The 20,801-nt window shown below is 35.7% G+C and overlaps 1 protein-coding gene and 1 long non-coding RNA gene across 3 annotated transcripts in view; both read left to right on the top strand.

The window, feature by feature from the left end:
• The window catches only part of LOC139138933 (receptor-type tyrosine-protein phosphatase kappa-like), a 42,601-nt gene that overhangs the window by 15,302 nt on the left and 6,498 nt on the right, over positions 1 to 20,801 (top strand). The window contains exons 13-27 of one of the 2 annotated variants that reach the window (XM_070707555.1): positions 5,617 to 5,686; positions 6,063 to 6,169; positions 6,509 to 6,701; positions 8,144 to 8,273; positions 9,209 to 9,458; positions 10,208 to 10,253; positions 10,576 to 10,690; positions 11,285 to 11,388; positions 11,672 to 11,850; positions 12,260 to 12,403; positions 12,566 to 12,665; positions 13,613 to 13,692; positions 14,125 to 14,259; positions 14,526 to 14,633; positions 15,021 to 15,045. In XM_070707555.1, the coding sequence (XP_070563656.1) occupies positions 5,617 to 5,686; positions 6,063 to 6,169; positions 6,509 to 6,701; positions 8,144 to 8,273; positions 9,209 to 9,458; positions 10,208 to 10,253; positions 10,576 to 10,690; positions 11,285 to 11,388; positions 11,672 to 11,850; positions 12,260 to 12,403; positions 12,566 to 12,665; positions 13,613 to 13,692; positions 14,125 to 14,259; positions 14,526 to 14,633; positions 15,021 to 15,045 (1,786 nt within the window). Of the gene's footprint in view, positions 1 to 5,616; positions 5,687 to 6,062; positions 6,170 to 6,508; positions 6,702 to 8,143; positions 8,274 to 9,208; positions 9,459 to 10,207; positions 10,254 to 10,575; positions 10,691 to 11,284; positions 11,389 to 11,671; positions 11,851 to 12,259; positions 12,404 to 12,565; positions 12,666 to 13,612; positions 13,693 to 14,124; positions 14,260 to 14,525; positions 14,634 to 15,020; positions 15,046 to 20,801 lie in introns of those variants that run through there. The other variant, XR_011553695.1, reaches the window with a different exon arrangement.
• On the top strand, positions 15,332 to 18,017 carry LOC139137942 (uncharacterized). The gene is made up of 2 exons (XR_011553506.1): positions 15,332 to 15,428; positions 17,847 to 18,017. It is a non-coding gene; the product is annotated as an uncharacterized lncRNA (long non-coding RNA).

Genomic DNA, 20,801 nt, shown 5'->3' with positions numbered 1-20,801 from the left:
ACACCTGACATTATTTCCTGGTCTTTTTGCCAGAGGTCCATTGGTCTTTCTTTCAAGGATTTGACTTTGTTGTGTGTGTTGTCTGCCCTGTGCTGTTTTTGTCTATATTTGTAACAATGGACTATTAGGCCGTGGGCTAGAGGGGGTCTACGTGCACCCTCCCACAGGATAACAAACCTGTATTTTTCAGAAGCCTTGGGATCCCTAGAATACGAAATGGAATTTTAACAGAAAAAATATAGGGATGGAATAGCTGTTATGGTCATGTTTTGAAGGGTACCGCAAAATCACGATTTTCCAAGCCAAATGCATTTTCGTCAAATCTGTCTTCTTGTAAGTCATGTGCTGAGCTCGTTTTTTAATATAACCTCACTTGTTTGGTATCATTAGAAAGAGAATTTATTCCTCTTTAAGATGACATATTGTACTATGCAATATCTTCAACAGTTTTTGTCAAATATAACCAAAACTTACCCCTTACCCCAAAATTTAACATTGCAAATTACAGTAAATCTTAAATTCTACCAATTTTTTAGCTAGGCATAATAAAAAATGCAATGTTTTGTCTGAAATCTGTTTTATTTGATACAGAGACATGTCAGAAATATGAAATAGACTTTTAACAGAAAAAATATTGGGAATCTACAGCTGTAACAGTCATATTTTGAAGGGTACCGCAAAATAACAGTGTTGCAGATTTGCATGCATTTTTGGTAAACTGTCTTCCTGTAAGTTATCTGCTGAGCTTGTTTTTGAATATAACCTGGCTTGTTAGGTATCATTAGAAAGATAATTTACTAATCTTTAGAATGATATATTGTAACATGCAATATCTTCTATAGTTATCATGATATATAACCAAAACTTACCCCATACCCCAAAGTTTACATTGAAAATTTCAGTCATAGCTAAAACCAAATTCTACAATTTTTTTAGCTAGAAACAAAAACTCTGGCCGTTTTTGCTATTAAATCTATTTTATTTGGTACAGGGACATGTCAAAAATGTCAAATGGACTTTTAACAGAAAAAATATTGGGAATCTACAGCTGTAACAGTCATATTTTGAAGGGTACCGCAAAATCACAGTGTAGCAGATTCGCATGCATTTTTGTTAAATTTGTCTTCTTATAAGTTATCTACTGAGCTTGTTTTTGAATATAACCTGGCTTGTTAGGTATCATTAGAAAGATAATATACTATTCTTCAGAATGATATATTGTAACATGCAATATCTTCTATAGTTTTCATGATATATAACCAAAACTTACCCCATACCCCAAACTTTACATTGAAAATTTCAGTCATAGCTAAAACCAAATTCTACAATTTTTTTAGCTTGACACAAAAAATCTGGCCGTTTTTGCTATTAAATCTATTTTATTTGGTACAGGGACATGTCAGAAAATATCAAATGGACTTTTAACAGAAAAATATTAGGAATACTACAGCTGTAACAGTCATATTTTGAAGGGTACCGCAAAATAACAGTGTTGCAGATTTGCATGCATTTTTGTTAAACTGTCTTCCTGTAAGTTATCTGTTGATAACTTACCCCATACCCCAAAGTTTACATTGAAAATTTCAGTCATAGCTAAAACCAAATTCTACCATTTTTTTACGTAGACATATAAAATCTGGCCGTTTTTGCTATTAAATCTGTTTTATTTGGTACAGGAACATGTCAGAAATATGAAATAGACTTTTAACAGAAAGAATATTGGGATTCTATGGCTGTAACAGGCATATTCTGTCGAGTACTGCAAAATCACAGCAGTGCAGTCTCATATGTGTTTTTGTTAACTTTGTCCCATTGTAGGTCATCTGCTGCGCTTATTTTATAACATAACCATGTTTATTTGGTACCATTGAAAAGCTAATTTACTAGTTTTTAAAATGACATATTGTTATATGCCATATCTTATATAGTTTTCATGGAATATGACGAAAACTTACCCCATACGACAAAGTTTATATCGAAATTAACTTTCGTAGCTATCGTCAAATTCTACCAATTTTCTAGCTAGACATAACAAATAAGGCAATGCTGTATATAAAATCTTTTTATTTGATTTGGTACTGGGGAATGTCAGAAATATGAAATAGACTTTTAACAGAAAATATATTGGGACTCTACAGCTGTAACAGTCATATTTTGAAGGGTCTCGCAAAATCCACAGTATTGAAAACTCGATTGCTTTGTTGTTAAATCTGTCTTCTTATAAGTCATCTGCTGACCTTGATTTTTGACATAACCTGGCTTGTTAGGTATCAATAGAAAGGTAATTTAATAGTTTTTAAAATGACATATTGTAATATGGAATGTCTTGTTTAGGTTTCATGAAATAGGACCAAAGCTTACCCCATACCCCAAGGTTTACACAGCAAATTACTGCAAATCTGAAACTCTACATTTTTTTACAATTTATTAACTTTACATACCAAAGGCAATGCTTGTATGCAATCTATGAATTTCTTTTTGTTGTTAAAAAAATATGTTATAAATATGAAATTAACTTTTAACAGGAACATAATATGATTTTGTAGCCTTTTGGATCATATTTGGAAGGGTACCCAGGTATCAGGGCAAATTTGCCGAAACACATACATTTGCAATATATGGGTTCCCCCTCCAAAAATGATCCAAGTGGCTACTAAATTGTATCATCTTCCCGTTAAAAGTTAATTTTATACTTGTGACATACTTTTGTAACAAATAAATCAGATTTTAAATAAGAATTGCCTTTTGTATTATGTGCAGCAAAAAATGGTAGAATTTAAGATGAGCCGTAATTTGCGATTTGAACTTTTTGGGTATGGGGTAAAGTTTGACCATATTCCAGGAAAAATATGAATGACATTGTATATTACAATATGTCATCTTAAAGAAGAAATTTGCCCTACTAATGATACCTCACAAGCCAGGCTGTGTCACAAAATAAGTTCAGCAGATGACTTACAAGAAGAAGAATTTAACAAAAAAGGTGCCAGTTTGCGGTACTGCGATTTTGCATTTCCCTTCAAAATATGGCTGTTACAACTATACAGTCCAAATATTTTTTCTGTTAAAAGTCTATTTCACATTTCTGACATGACCCAGTACCATATACAACAGATTTAATACCGAAACAGAGCTATTTTTATCATGTCTAGCTAAAAATTCACGGAAATTGATCACGTTATCTATGACAGTACTTTCAATATAAACCTTGGGGTATGGGGTACGTTTTGGTCATATTCCATGAAAAGTATACAAGATATTGCCTGTTACAATATGTCATTGTAAATACCAGTTAATTACCTCTCCAATGATACTAAACAAACCCGGTTATAATCAATAACAAGGTCAGTAGACGACTTATAAGATGACAGATTCAACAAAAACGCATGCGAATCAGGAATACTGAGATTTTGCTGTACCCTTAAAAATACAGCTGTTACAGCTATAGAATCCCAATATTTTTTCTGTTAAAAGTTCATTTCATATTTCTGATATGGTCAAGTACAAAATAAAACAGATTTCATACAAAAAATTGCCTAATTTTTTATGTCTGCGCAAAAAATTGCTTGAATTTGACATTAGATATGACAGCAGTTTTCGATGTAAATTTTGGGGTATGGGGTAAGTTTTGGTCATATTTCATAAAAATCTGTACAAGATATTGCATGTTACAATATGTCATTTTAAAGACTAGTAAATAATCTTACTAATGATACCTATCAACTTACATTATATTCTATAAGAAGCTCAGCAGATGACTTACAAGACGATAGATTCAACAAAAATGCACGCAAGTCAGGAATACTGAGATTTTGCTGTACCCTTCAAAATCTGACTGTTACAACTACAGAATTCCAATCTTTTTTCTGTTAAAAGTCTATTTTATATTTTTGACATGACCCACTACCAAATGAAATAGATTTCATACAAATAAATGCCTGATTTTATATGTCTAGGTAAAGAAAATGGTAGAATTTGATTTTAGCTAAGACTGCAGTTTTCAATGTAAATTTTGGGGTATGGGGTAAGTTTTGGTCATATTTCATGAAAACTATAAAAGATATTGCATGTTACAATATGTCATTCTGAAGACTAGTACATTATATTTCTAATGACACCTAATAAGCCAGGTTATATTCAAAAATAGACTCAACAGATGACTTATAAAAAGACAGATTTAACAAAAATGCATGCAAATCTGCAACACTGATATTTTGCAGTACCCTTCAAAATATGACCGCTACAGTTGTAGAGTCCTAATATTTTTTCTGTTAAAAGTCCATTTGATATTTCTCACATGTCTCTGTACCAAATAAAATAGATTTAATAGCAAAAACGGCCAGATTTTTTGTGTCAAGCTAAAAAAATTGTAGAATTTGGTTTTAGCTATGACTGAAATTTTCAATGTAAACTTTGGGGTAAGGGGTAGGTTTTGGTTATATATCATGAAAACTATAGAAGATATTGCATGTTACAATATATCATTCTGAAGACTAGTATATTATCTTTCTAATGATACCTAACAAGCCAGGTTATATTCAAAAACAAGCTCAGCAGATAACTTATAAGAAGACAGTTTTAACAAAAATGCATGAAAATCTGCGATACTGTGAACTAGCGGTACCCTTCAAAATATGACTGTTACAGCTGTAGATTCCAATATTTTTTCTGTTAAAAGCCTATTTGATATTCTGACATGTCCTTGTACCAAATAAAATAGATTTAATAGCAAAAACGGCCAGATTTTATATGTCTACGTAAAAAAATGGTAGAATTTGGTTTTAGCTATGACTGAAATTTTCAATGTAAACTTTGGGGTATGGGGTAAGTTTTGGTTATATATCATGATAACTATAGAAGATATTGCATGTTACAATATGTCATTATAAAGGCTAGTACATTATCTTTCTAATGATACCTAACAAGCCAGGTTATATTCAAAAACAAGCTCAGCAGATAACTTACAGGAAGACAGTTTTAACAAAAATGCATGCAAATCTGCAACACTGTTATTTTGCGGTACCCTTCAAAATATGACTGTTACAGCTGTAGATTCCCAATATTTTTTCTGTTAAAAGTCTATTTCATATTTCTTACATGTCCCTGTATCAAATAAAACATATTTCAGACAAAACATTGCATTTTTTATTATGCCTAGCTAAAAAATTGGTAGAATTTGAGATTTACTGTAATTTGCAATGTTAAATTTTGGGGTAAGGGGTACGTTTTGGTTATATTTGACAAAAACTGTTGAAGATATTGCATAGTACAATATGTCATCTTAAAGAGGAATAAATTCTCTTTCTAATGATACCAAACAAGTGAGGTTATATTAAAAAACGAGCTCAGCACATGACTTACAAGAAGACAGATTTGACGAAAATGCATTTGGCTTGGAAAATCGTGATTTTGCGGTACCCTTCAAAACATGACCATAACAGCTATTCCATCCCTATATTTTTTCTGTTAAAATTCCATTTCGTATTCTAGGGATCCCAAGGCTTCTGAAAAATACAGGTTTGTTATCCTGTGGGAGGGGTGCACGTAGACCCCCTCTAGCCCACGGACTATGTATTACAAATTTTGCTAATTTTACTGTCATTATGCCATCTTTAGGTAAACGCTGGGACAAGAGCGGGATTGGGTCCCCCAAGCGATGCTGCGAACGTGCAAACAACGGTGACAAGTAAGAAAGTACACATTGTCACTTCTGCAAAAGATTTCTTAGATTTCCCTAATGTATATTACAATTTCTCTGAACCGGAATAAACTTCAAATTGTCGACAAATCTCGAGTTTTAAAATACCTGAATACTCGACAAACATAATCGTAGCACCTTTAAGTCTGTAGTTAGCGTGTATGTATTAGTGATAAAACAATAGAGGTAAGAAAGTTTTGGGCGTGGGGAAACTTTTGATTACCGGCACCACTTTTAAAGTATAGTGTGTAACGTTTCGGAACACAAAATAAGCTTTGTCTTAGAAAGTTACAATATCAATAGACTCTCCCTAACAAGTCATCCGTAAATGCAAAAAGTGTACGCTTTGCTTGTTGTCTTGCAGTTCCGGGAATGCCAGAATCTCTCAACGTCAAGGAAGTGACAACTGGGAGTGTCACATTGATGTGGACGGACCCCCTGATATTCAGTGGTGATATAATAGGATATGGAGTATGTTTATGATAAATTCATTGTTCACTTGTTGCAAGTCTCTTTGGACAGCCACTATTGTTTGCGGTTTTGCATCAGTTACCCTTCGGAAGAGTGTGTTTTACTGTATCTCCAGTTTGCCAAAATATGCCTCGTCGTGCGATTTCTCTTCAACAAAATAAACTTGCAATTTGCGGAGGGTCCAGTATATAATAATATAAAATCATGGTAATATTAACATTAACCATTTACGAATTTAGATGTGAATAGACCGAACGATCTCGAATTAATTTCCACTAGCATTTTAACACATATGTTTACCCCCTAATTATATATTCATTTATTTATTTATTTATTTAGATATCATACAGAACTATAGGGTCAGTTTTCACGGAAACTAAGAAGGATTCTGGTGCAATACATGTTGGAACAGTAAAGACATACGAGCTTCTTGATTTACAGCCAGGAACTAAGTATGAAATATTGGTCAATGCAAGTACATTGGTTGGGTTTGGAGAGCCCAGGATACTTTTTACAGGCACAACATTCAAAGGTATTTTATGCGACTATAGTATGCCCACTGCATTCAAGGTACCTTTCACGAACTGCAAAATAATAAAATAGTTCTTTAGAACCATGGATAAGGAGCACTTAATCATAAAGGGGCTTCACAGAATTATTTATTTGGATGTTTCTTCCCATTCAGATTATTATTCGAGATATATGATACTCAATGAGATTTAGTGTGGTTGTGGTGTTTACATGACATAATTCAATGCGCATGCGCCAATACATCTTTTTTTTAGTGTAAGCGTTTTACCCATAAGCTATACATGGTTTCCAATATGTCCAACATGTTTTGATTTAAACGAAGTTGAAGATACTATACCTACTGAATGTGGAAAAAAAGTTGGACAACCAAGCTCTTCCAATTGTACGAGAGTTTGTACTTGACAAAAGAGAGGCAACAAAAGTCCCATTGATCTATATCACATCCTCACGTAGACTGTCGACAGTCCCTTGTGCCTTTTCTGTCTCTTATTGCATGGTGTAGTCTCCCGCACATACTATCTATGGTGGGGGAATCACAAGCGTAGCGCCGAAGGCGCGAGCTGGGCATTCAGAATTAAAAAGCATACGTTGACACAAGGGACTGTTGTCTGTTGCAAGAAATAGGTTGCTTTAATTATTCATGAGATATGACGTCGAGAACAGGGCGGAGGCAAAGGAAGAAATTTGCTGTCGCCATGTTTTGTTGGTACTTTTTCCAGCTGGCTATGCCGTCACCGGTGACCTGCGACTGGCTTCACCTGTCAATCATTTCTTCTGCGTTAGGTTACAACAGGGTTTCCTCTTGTTGTCGTTGAGGGTGCAGCAGAAGACAACAGTCCCTCGCGCCTTCAGCGCTTCGCTTCTGATTCCCCGACTGTTGTATGTGCGAGAGAGAGACAGAAAAGCCACAAGGGACTGTCGCAAGTTTAATCCTTACTCTAACTTGGCCATGAGTCATCTATGATAGGTTTTAAATAAACGAGACCTGAATATCAAACTATGAGATACTTTATCGTCATATAAACAAAACTTTGCCTGACATGTCCAAAATAATTAGCAACCGGTAAATTGTGTAATAATATCAAAGATTTCGTATGGGCGGGAAACATCATTGAATGTTTACTTTCTGCATTTAGTGGGCAATCAATTTTAATTAGTGAGCGACCGAAGTTCTTGGCTTTTGATCTAAAGAAAATTGTGAACAGAAAAATGGTTTGCATAGTAATGAACGGTTCATTGTTGGATGTCTATTACCAGTACAATATTTGGGTTGCCAAATAATAATCAAAATCTTGCACATTTTGCATTCTGATGCTGAGAACATAGTACTGTGTGATGCATGTTGCATTTTCACTGACGTAATGCGTGTCCCAAATTTATATAGGAGCGCGTTCACATTTGCTTACTGTAAGTCTACAAACAGACTTGGTTTTGTCTCTCCAGTTGACATCTCGAGAGTACTCCCCATGAATGAAGACTTGAGTAAACCCATTGCACAGTCAGACACACTTGTACTGGTAAGGTTGCCCGCATTTGCATCGGATGCAAGAATATCAAACAACAGTAAACTTTTGTGAGTATTTAAGTATATAGGTTTACAAATACTTTTGCAACCACAATCATGAGTACAGTCGGTCCATAACCTTTCAAAACATTACCCAGTATAAAAATTATATGCTTGCATGTGTGTATGCATACATACCTATCCAACCACCCATCTACTTGCCTACCTACTTTCCTACCGACGATACACTGTACCTAGTAGACGTACAATGTACTTAATATGCCTGCCTGCATGAATACACACTGGCGTTCATCATACATAGATACATAGACACGTATAGAGATAGATAGGTAGATAGATACATATACATAGATACATCGATAGATACATACATAGATACATACATACATACATACATACATACATACATACATACATACATACATACATACATACATACAAAGATACATACATAGATACATAGATACATACATAGATACATACATAGATACAGAGGTAGACATACATAGATACATAGATACATAGATACATACAAAAATACATAGATACATACATAGATACATAGATACATAGATAGATACATAGATACATACATACATACATACATACATACATACATACATACATACATACATACATACATACATACATACATACATACATACATACATACATACATACATACATACATACATACATACATACATACATACATACATACATACATACATACATACATACATACATACATACATACATACATACATAGATACATACATACATAGATACATACATAGATACACACATAGATACATACATGCGTGCATGCATGCATGCATGCATGCATACATACATACATACATACATACATACATACATACATACATACATACATACATACATACATACATACATACATACATACATACGTGAGCAACACAATACTTAACAAACAGCGTTTTGGGACATTTATATATTTTAAGAGATTTCATCGTAGCGGTAGAGTATGATGAAAGTTTAGATTTAAGGAGACGAAGAGAAATTGACACCAGCCTGCTGAATGGGTACAACAATAGTGGTGAGTCCTACATAACTGCCTTGTTCACTACTGACAATGTGCCGAGCACTTTTGGCATCGGAAGTGGCGGTCTCTATGGTGGTTATTTCAACGCTCCTTTAGAACGTGGAAGACGATACAACATATATTATGGTCTAGCGACTTCCTATACAGGGGTGAGATATTTAACGTCATCTTCATCTTGTTTTCATGAGAACATATTTATCAATGTTACCATATTAGTTCAAGAATTAGTTTTGCAAGTTGTTTTCAAATAGTGCAAATGTTCCTTTTATTGAAAAGTGCAAAAGCATGAAGGTGGCAATAGTGGAGGGGAGGAGACTTTTACTTGAGAATCAAGGTGAATCCCATCAAATGAATACTATGCCTCATAAAAACTATAATAACTTTCATAGCCATTCAGCATTCGAAATCCATGAGTAAAAGATCATATTAACAAAGTCGATTACAACTACTAAACACCGCGATGTAAACAGCAAACATTTCACATACAACATGCACAACAAAGTCAAATTTTGGAAGAAAGATACGTTAACGTCTCGCAAGACAAGAACCAAGTGGTGATATCAAGTGTTTCGAAGATCGTAAGGGTGTCGTGCCACCCACCATATATCAATCTTTACATCATATTCAGAATGGTCAGGCAATCATGATTTCATCACCAATACCATCTGCAATCATCAGAACTCATGACAACTTGCATCTAACCCATCTGACGCAGCGATACTTCATAAAGCAAATGCTAAAACACCCATCTAGATATTTCCGATTTGTACTATCAGTGATTTAACACGGTAAAGCAAGCTGCCGTCCGGCTACTGGTGCGGTACCAACATTACTGGCCATCTGAGCAACTAAAACCCTAACGAGTTCCAATGCAGTGTTTTATTGATTCTTATTGCAGGATGTTGTATGCTACCTAGATGAACAACCTTCATTGTCATTTTTAGGTAATGTATTGTGATCAGACATTTGGTAATCGTTACTAATAATTAAAAAAAAACTTAGAATAGCGGAAAGTTGTAGTAATGCCTATTTACATATACAGTAGGTTTATCTTCTATCTACCCGTCATCGTGTACCTATGTATGTATGTATGTATGTATGTATGTATGTATGTATGTATGTATCTATGTATCTATGTATCTATGTATGTATCTATGTATGTATCTATGTATCTATGTAACTATGTATGTACGTACGTCTGCATTATCTATTGCTATGTGTAAACAAATATTACCTTTTCTGTAAAATTTCTGTCTTCACACGCAGCCGAGAGAACAATATCTACAGATAATTGTCACCGTACTTCATACATTTTGGGTGCTTTACTGGCTGTGGTGTTATCTGCATTGATTATTGGTGGCTCAGTGGTCGTTTTCAAATGGTAAGTAGCAAGATAGTTTAAATTCTAAAACCGGTGAAGTGTTCCTTTGCTACAAACTAAGACATCACCGTCAGTGCGTGTGAACACATCGTTTCACGTCAATTAAATAAATCAATCAATGAACATCAATTAAAAAGAGATTGACGAATGGGACCGAAAAGTTTGACTTTTGAAATCGCAAAGTTAACGGCCGCTTAAGAAGAAAAGTTTGACGCCGGAAAGAGAAACCGTTAAACTTTCTTATCAAATTATGAGTGATAAAAAAAGTACTCTTTTCTGCTCCTGCGTCAATTTTGCACTTTCAAACGTCAAGCTATTTCATTTCTTGTGTCGATATTTTTATTGTAGAATTGCACTGATAAATTAAAACCATGTGGTCAGACGCGCTGACTTTATTGCAAAGTAACACAGAATCAGTAGTTTTAGCAGTACCTTATTCATGAAGAAAGGTCGATCACTTCTTCAGACATACTGTTCAGAAACCTCTCTCTTTCGGACCTCAACGCTCAAATCTTTAAATTGACAGAGACAGGCAAGCGCACATGTTGTCGTCCATGTTCTGAACAAATTAAGCGAAATTAATTTCCGATGCAGGATTCAATCAAGACGAAGAAAGAAGAACAAAGGTCACGACGAATTTGAACTTACTGAAGAGAGCCAAATTAAAACGGGAAATAGGACTTTTGGGATAGAACAAGGTTATTATATTTTTAACTTGTGCGTCCTTTGTGTTCGTGGCTGTATACTGGCAAACACTATTAATGTTATATCACATATAACGCATCTTCAAATCTTTAGTCTTCTTGAATCCTGAAGAAGAAATGTCCACATCAAAATTGAAGGGTTACTGTCAAGAGGTTAAGTAGTTACTTTTATCTGGTCTGGCTCTTAAAATAAAAAAGCTACAATATTTTCGAAATGAATGTCTTATGTACAGCAAATCAAAGCCTTTGTATTTTATTTTCTTTATCCTGGTATAAGCGTACCCATCAAAGTTGACGGACACTGAGCATAAAGCTAAACGAAAAATGCAAGATAAAGGCGATGAGTTTGCAGTCACTCCGTCTGTAACCTCAGTGACAAAACCGGCTGTAAAACCAAAACAGGGACGTGTTAAGAAGCCAGGGGAAGACAATGTGTACTGCGATATGCTGGAAACGGTAAGCGTACATATACATACATCGATCCTTTTTCTGTTTCTGATTGTTGTCAAGTTCAATTGTTTAAAACGCTTTCGCCATTCTTTGATAATCTTAAATTGTCAGTTTTTACCAGTCACCAATTTCTTTCAATTTGTATTTTAACACTATATACCCTTGTGTTTGTGTTTCAATGACGTTCATAAACTGCCACCATATAGCAGACAATATTAGAGTCTGAAGTAGCCCTAGGTTGTCAAGTTTTGGTTAAGAATCATGGTCGATTACAAGACTGCAATGTATGTATGTGGTGTTTGATTATTTATTTCTGCATTTATTTAAATCGCTGTAATACATTGGCACACATTCATGTCGTACTGTGTACTAAATACGCATTAGACTAAATAACAACCACCTTTACTTTTCACAGCAAAGTGACATTTATTCGTCTTTGGATCCCAAAACGGTGATTCCTGATACGACTATTCCAGTTTCAGATATTGCTCGGGTCTTTGGTGACCTTCTGAAGAAAGATCTAGATCACAATAAGACACACCTTGAATTGGAATGGCAGGTTAGTTCACTCTATGGTAATGCATTTAATTACTGCGAAATTTCCATGTTTCGATTTCTCTGACAAAGAGTCGTTGTGATTCGCTTCAGGGAATTAATCCTAAAACATTCGCTTCCAGGTTTCATTGTAAATGCAGAATTTATCTTGTTTTCCTACTCACAGAAACTGAATAAAAGCAGCTACAGACCCAGGCCAAAAGAATGTCAAATCGGTCGACTCCCTGAAAATGTGGGAAAAAATAGGTTAAGGGATGTTCTACCTTGTAAGTTAAACAAATATATATTTTCGTCTTCATGACAGTGTTTTAACAGAAGTGGAGAAAATGAATAAAAATTTTCAAAGGACACGTTCTAAAAGTTGTTGTTATCCCTAGTGACAATAGAATGTGTCCGTACAGGGACGGTTAGAGTAAGCGCGGTAGAAGCAGCATGTTGTATGGTGACATAACCTTTAAACGCATATTAGAAATGTGAACATGCGATCTAAAACTTAATGCTTTGCAAAAAGTAGTTTCAAGGTGACAACATGCAAAGATTTGTGCATAACTAGATGATATAAAGCCTTGCATTGTATTCTTAAGGCTGAATGCCCGTGGTCTTTTTACTAACTATGCTGTGACATTGCGCTAGTGCGTGTCGTACGGTTTATTTACGTCATGCAACTTGGCTCTTCCTTGCATTTTGTAACACACCTCATAAAATCCCTGTAGCGATTCGTCAATTTACAGTCATATTGTGTGCATCATATTTTATACTGATACAATCAAACAGCAAATTACCAGTTCGGACAACTTTTAACTTGATGAAAAGTACTGTCCACGCATCCGCGTGCTCTAAACGAAGCTAGCGTTGTCATCTGTGACGGAGAATAGAAATTGGGGAAAACTGTGTCGACTTTCAAAAAAATGAAATAACATGATATCTGGCACAAAATACTCATTTACTGGTGATATTCGGCCATTCCAAATCAATTTGGTCGTAGAATACCCGTTATTACGTGAAAGCAATCGCCCAATCCAATGAAACATGTCAATTAGTTAAGGGAATATCATGTAATACAAACGAGTTTACATTTCACGTATTAAAAGGCTTAACGATAACCCATGTCTTCCTGTATAAATATATATTGATATCTGAAGAAACGACTGAAAAGACGGTACAACTAACATAATTATCATAACATATAAATGATTTTTGATAAATGTTACAGTCGATAAATATCGTCCCAAGCTATCAAGTGTCATGCAAGATGGTGATTCAACAGGCTACATTAATGCCAGTTTCGTAGATGTGAGTATTATAAGCAACTTAAAGCCATTCATGTGATTAACTTAATAATCACTGTAGGAATATTTTCCAGCTTTTTCTTTTGAAGCTACCATCTGCAATGCCTGTTTATTACACACTCGTTTTGTTGACAGTTAAGATATTAATACTACTGGTCTTTGTTCGTGTTTGCTTTTTCTTTCGAAAGTTAATTGAGTTAAACACTTGTTTGCGATAAGACAGATAAAAACAGCATTCTCCTTTTATACTTAAAATCAAAATACAATATTATCATTATTATTGTTGTTGATGTTGTTGTTATTGTGTGATTTTGTTGTCACTGTTGTTTATGTTTTAATGTATTTACTTAGTTATTCATTCATATATCAATTTATTTATACATGAATTTATTCATAAATTTTAAATGTTCATTTACTTATTCATTTTCATTTGCAGTCTTACAAAACGAAAAATGCGTTCATGGTAACCCAGAAGCCCTTACCAAACACTGAAGTTGATTTCTGGAGAATGGTCTACGACCACAAATCACGTGTCATTGTCATGCTCAACGACGAGGATGGAAATGACTCTGTGAGTAATATCCTTATTGGGCGTTGTCAATTATATTATGCACAAAAAGTTTGGTCTAATGAAGGAGACGTCTTGTACCAACAGAACATGAATAACATAAACGAAATTTCAAGAAATAGTATGATTTTAGTTCTAATATTGGGTGTTGTTCGAGTACACAGAATGATAGACAAAAGTTGTGGGTATCAGGCCAAATTGTACATATTTAACTTGAGCACTTTGCAATGGAAAATTTATTTCTTTTGTTTCCTGTGGATCCTCACTAGTATTTGCCACCAGCGTATGATGTAAGACAATGTGGATCATTTGCCTTGGAATTAGTGAGTGTCGAAACAGAAGGAAGCATCACTGAAAGAAAATTGACCCTATCCATGGTAAGTTTGAAAATTAATTAAGGTAACTAAATTAACTATAAATTACTCAACTATTTCACTGTCTGACACAAGTCTATTGAAGTTCTTATTGAAATGCCAATGACTCTGTTTTCATACATATACGTCATTTATATAACACGTCGCGTTACTACCTCAAAATGTGTTGTGTGAATATTATGTTGTAAAGGTAAATAAGATGAGTCTGGCTTATTAAGTCGGAGAGAAAAATACATGTATGTAACACTTAAAGGAAAAGTTTATGATACTGCAAGTAATTGTAATAGAGAGGAAATCGTTTCTGTTCTGAACATTTAAACAGATATACGGTTAAGAATATTTAAAGTACTTGTTTGATAATTTCCCGTCTTCCACTCTCAATGTGAATAGGGAAAGGAGTCGTTTCTGATACGTCTGTGAAGACCTCTAAGTGGTCCCTGACTTCAAAGTGGTCCCCGTAGTTGTAATTGAACTGAAATTTTACGCAGTCCAGGGATTTTTCCATTCCTATATTTGCATAAAGTTGTTAAACTTTGTAACATTGCCAATACTAATCTGTTATTTTGGTCCTTTTTGATATATGCGCTCACTTTTATTACTTTTTCAAAATTCCGATGCATTTTACAATGCCAAACCGGCCCAAACTGCGCGTCCAATTTTTTCACCTGGTTAGGGTGTCTCATATTAGCATCATGGGAGATCGATTGCGCTGCACAGGGCACGGACGAGACCAGCGACCGCGACCCACCGATCACTGTACGGATATGCGGATGTCCATATGGCCTAGCAGTTTACTGAGTGAGTACCAGCTCAAACAGTCATTAATTTCAATCTTGTTGCTCGACGTTATATTTCATACTCGCATACAGGCGTTCTGTTTACTGGGTAGCTCTGCATGGCAGGGCTGTGTGTTACCGGCGTTATACGGCCTCCACACCACATGTGTTGGGAGGTCGTATACGCCGCGCCGCTAACACACAGCCCTGCCATGGCCATGCAGCAGAGCTATTTACTGGGTAGTTGCCCTTTAATGGGCACACAGTCCATGTAGCCGACAATGAGATGCAAATGATATGCGGTTAAGGTCTCCTCGACTAACTTTCAGCTGGTTGCTCACTTTCTACAATTTTTATAGTATTTTATACAAAGGCACAGACTTATTCTACCTGCAACTTAAAACTGATAGTGATTTTGTAGCTCATTCTTTACTATTCTTCATAGTTTTTGGTAGCCGGTAACAGACACTTCGTGTTCGTGTCGGCTACATGGACGATCTGCCGTTTTATGCTACGTTCCGACCATGGTTCCGACGTTCTGTTCCGTAGACTTTTACGGAACAGAACATCGGAACGTAACATAAACTACACTTATACAAACTATCCAGTAAACAAACGCCTGTGTGCGAGTGCTGATTGTCTTCGTCCAAAATCATATTACACTGTGAACTTACACAGAAACATCGCACAATGAATGATGGCCCTGCGTACGATGCTGTGTGTTTCCGGCGTTATATAACGCAGAGCTAGAACTGCTGTACCTCTCTCGGGGGGAGGGGGGAGTACTTGTTCAGAGAAGTGGTAGGGGTGTGCGGCCGCAGGTATAAAACCCAGGGCCCATTTTAGACCTAAAATCTCGTTGTTTTAGGACCCCATTTTAGACCTTTATGACCTTTGACCCAGGTCAACAGTCATAGCGTCAACATTTTTAAAACGGAAAAAGCAAGTATTTGCCCCGGCAAAGCCTACCACTGTAAGCTTATACTGCGTTTAGAGCTATTTTGTTGCTGGCCAAGCCATGATTCCGAAAAATCATGAGGAAATACTAACAAATTTTGTGAAAGAAAATGCCTTTCACTCTCACCTATTTTGGTCCAGCTTCTGCAAATTATCAGTCATCTGCAGTTACAGTCTGAGTGGTGTTTCTTTTTAGAATTACAATTGACAACAAACCTCGCTGTTTGTCTGTAAAGCAATACTATTTCATATGGCCATGGTCGACCTGAATAATACTAGGAGCAGTAGAGCCACTTTGTTTGGGTATTTCTATTGGGCAAAAATCTGCCATATGTAGAGTTCTGACAAATCAGTGACAATGTTTTAAAACAAAGTCCATATTTACTTTAAGCCAGGGGGTCTCTGTAATGGTTCCCCTGCCATAGAAAAGATATCCATGCTTATTGAGTGCAGCTCAGAACCCTGCTAGCGAGATGGGAACAGACTGTTGAAATTTGTTCTTGTGTGGCACTCAAACTTCAACCCCATTTTAGACCATGGTTTACAGTGGAATTGACCCCCCCCCCCCCCCCCCCTTTTGGACCAATTGCTGAAATACCCACCCCATTGGGCGGCGCATATACATATTGGCAAGTAATAGAAGTGACCCCCCCCCCCCCTGACTGCTCTTTGCCAACTTAGATTTTTTTACCTGTCTGTGGTATTTTGGGAAAGGGTTTTAAACACAGTTTGTCAGGAATTTATGATGATACTTGAAAGAATAGAAATATACTCCAACACCCGACCCTGGCCCACTAAGCCCCAAGGCTGTATCATGCACGCACAGGAAAGCAAATTTAGCACTTGGAGGCAGCCATATTGTCTAGTTTCCATGTGTTGAGTTCGTACTCTACATGCCTTGACATTGTTTTCATTGTAACTTAGGTCATTTCACATCATTGGTACAACGTACATTTCAGTGACTTTGAATGACAAGGACTGTGTCATCAGTCTTAACTGATGTCTAGCTGTAAATTCAAGCTGACAATCTAAACTGAATACAATATGATTGTGCTCATGGAATTTGTGTCCATACACTTTTGTAATATATTGTGGTTTCAGTCGGATTTGAACTCACAACGTATAGCACCAGTCACCTAGCGCAGAAGCCATAGATAAAACCGCTGAGCCAAATCCCCAATCTCAGCCTCATGTGTGTTCAGCACACAATTTGAGTCTTTACGGTTACACCTAAAGTGTACTCATAGGAGTACTCATTTATGTATTTTGTTATGTCTCCATTTCAATACTTACCGTAGTCATAATTTTACATATGTGCTTATAATGAACAGACCTGCTTTGAGTCAGTTTTTAGCTCATATTTGGTGTGTATATAAATACCAAAAAGAGATTATATTTAATTTGCATACATTTTATCTTCTGATAATGATGACTGGATTGATTTGCTTACTGGTAATAAATTTTTCAATTTTAATCTCTCCAGATAACAGAGTTCTTGGAAATGATGTGGAAAGATCAGAGTTATCACTGCTTGCTGATTTGGACCATGCCTACACGTTTTAACAGGCTGAATAATAAACTGGTGACGTACTCAAAAATTGGCGACCAACAGAAAAGTAAAAAAAAAACAGTATTTCCCCGCACATACACACCATGATCATACCAGAAACAAGCATGATGCCATTTACTTAATGCACAACACACGAATGCCAACTATTTGTTGTAATTTTTATTTTCCTGTCATATGATTATTAGTCCCCAAGGACACCGTCCGGGGGGACTTATAGGTTTGGTCATGTCCGTGCGTCCGTGCGTGTGTCCGTCCGTCCATTCACACAGATATCTCAGAGACGCCTGGAGCGATTTTGTTCAAACTTGGTACAAGGATTGTACCCTACCTCATACAGATGCACGTCAATTTGTTTCACAATGTGATCAAATTTGGCCGTGTTAGAGGACTTTTTAGTTTACACCTCCATAGACTCCCATGTATAAGGCAGCTCTCCATAGACTCCCATGTATAAGGCCAAGAAAAATAAAAATTTAGTTTCTCATCGTATTCATATTGCAAAAAGGATGCAGTGACACAGTTTTTAGTCCCACAGATAAATTACAGAGGGCTCATAGGTTGGGTCATGTCAGTTCGTTAGTCCATCCATGTGAGTCCATCCGTTCACGCAGATATCTCAGACGCTTTGACAAAATGTCACGTGACCTTTGACCTCAAATATACATATTTGTCCATAACTCAGTAATCACTAATGCTACACCCTTCATATTTGGTATGATGGGACACCTTATGACGCCACATATTGTACCTCATTAATTATGCACATATCTAATTTTGAGCGAGCCAATAGAGCTAGAGGTCTGATTTTTGGTATATAGGGATAACTTAGCAATACAATTATTTTGAAAAAATGTCACGTGACCTCGGTGACCTTTGACCTCAAATATACATATTTGTCCATAACTCAGTAACCACAAGTGCTACACCCTTCATATTTGGTATGATGGGACACCTTATGACGCCACATATTGTACCTCATTAATTATGTGCATATCTAATTTTGAGCAAGCCAATAGAGGTAAATGTGTGATTTTTAGTATATAGGGACAGACTATAGGATAGAAATTTTTTGACAAAATGTCATGTGACCTCGATAACCTTTTACCTAAAATACACGATTATGTCAATAAATAAGTAACCACAAGTGCTACGTCCTTTATATTTAGTAGGATGGGAGACCTTATGACAACACATGCTTTACCTCGTTAATTATGCCCATATTAATTGTGGGCAAGCCAATAGAGCTAGAGGTCTGAATTTTGGCATATATGGATTAATTAGCAATACAATGGGTTTTTTTCAAAATGTCACGTGACCTTGATGACCTTTGACCTTGAATATGCATATATATGCATAACTCAGTAACCACAAGTTCTTTACGCTTCAATTTTGATAGGATAGTAGACCTTAAGATGTCACATCTTGTACCTCATTTATTATGCACATATGTATTTCTTGGCAGGCCAATACAGCTAGAGGTCTGATCTTTTTTCCCGATTTAGAACCATAACTTAGACATGCCTCTTGTTTCAAAATGGGAACAATGACATAGACCTATGTGTCCATAGATGAGCATAATACACACTCCAGTGATACTTCTTAATGACCTCATTTCCCTGCCCCATCAAGACTAATACTCCTATTACAAGTGGGGACTATGTCATTGTCAATGACTTGTTACTTCTAGAATATACAGAATATTATCTCACATAGTGAGTGTCTGAATATTATTCTGAATTGTATTCAAAGCACATTCTGAAAGGACTCTTCTGGAATATACAGAATATTATCTCACATAGTGAGTGTCTTAATGTTATTCTGAATTGTATTCCAAAGCACATTCTGAAAGTAACTCTTCTGAAAATTTCACATTCTTTGCCACTGCACCATCTCCCTAATACATACTGATGACCCACGGTGTCCACTCAAGTCTCACTTTGATTAATGTATCTAGAGGCAACCTCGGTTGAGTGTCTTCAAATTTTTGGTGAATATTTTCATATAGGCATTTTTGCGCAACTTTCACATATTTGGTCAAAAATCATTTTCTCTGAAATCCCTCTTCCAATGGCTATGAAACTTTGTATGCATGTTGCCAAGGGTAAACATAGTTAAGTATACACACTGTGGCCTGCCTCATCAAATTAAATGAGAGCCAAGTGTCATTGATGCTATGTTTTCCATTATTGATCGAAAAATCTCTTTCTCTAAACACTACTCATCTCATACCACTGGCTGATTTGTCTCAGGGATAATCTTACTGTGATGTTCAAATTATAATAATATTTTCAATTTTGTATTAGTGGTAATGCAGCTTTTTTGACATTTTTTGAAATGTGCTATCAAAGTATCTATCTTCATAAACATATGTGTCACAAAAAGCTATTCTCTACATAGCACAACAGGACTGTATTGGCCTTTAGGTAATGTGCTTTTATTTTTGTGAAATTGATGCCCTTTATCTCATTTTTCCGGTTATTGAAAGTAGTTATTTTACTTTATAGAGAAAAACTGCTCTTGTGCTTTACTCTACTGTTAAAATTTATGTACAGTTAAATAAAGATTTTTTTTTGCTAAATAATGCTCAACGTCCATTTGTATGTGTGTATGAGATTGACTTTTTAAGACATTACTTGTAGGATATTCTACATTTCTACTGATTTATCACACATTTGGTATTGTATTGAAAAAATACATATGACACCAAAATGTCCGTAAAGGTGTCCACGGAAATTCCACTTGATTACATGCTCCATCTGCTATGTTCAGCTTCTTTTAAGGAAAATTAAAAAGAATTGTTGACTTGAAAAATGTAACATGCCAGCTGTGAAGTATCAGGTATAATAGGCCTATAGTACACTACCTTGG

Source organism: Ptychodera flava, chromosome 8, assembly GCF_041260155.1.
Source record: "Ptychodera flava strain L36383 chromosome 8, AS_Pfla_20210202, whole genome shotgun sequence".
In the NCBI taxonomy this organism is placed as follows: domain Eukaryota; kingdom Metazoa; phylum Hemichordata; class Enteropneusta; family Ptychoderidae; genus Ptychodera; species Ptychodera flava.
This window is presented reverse-complemented; position numbering and strand designations above follow the sequence as displayed.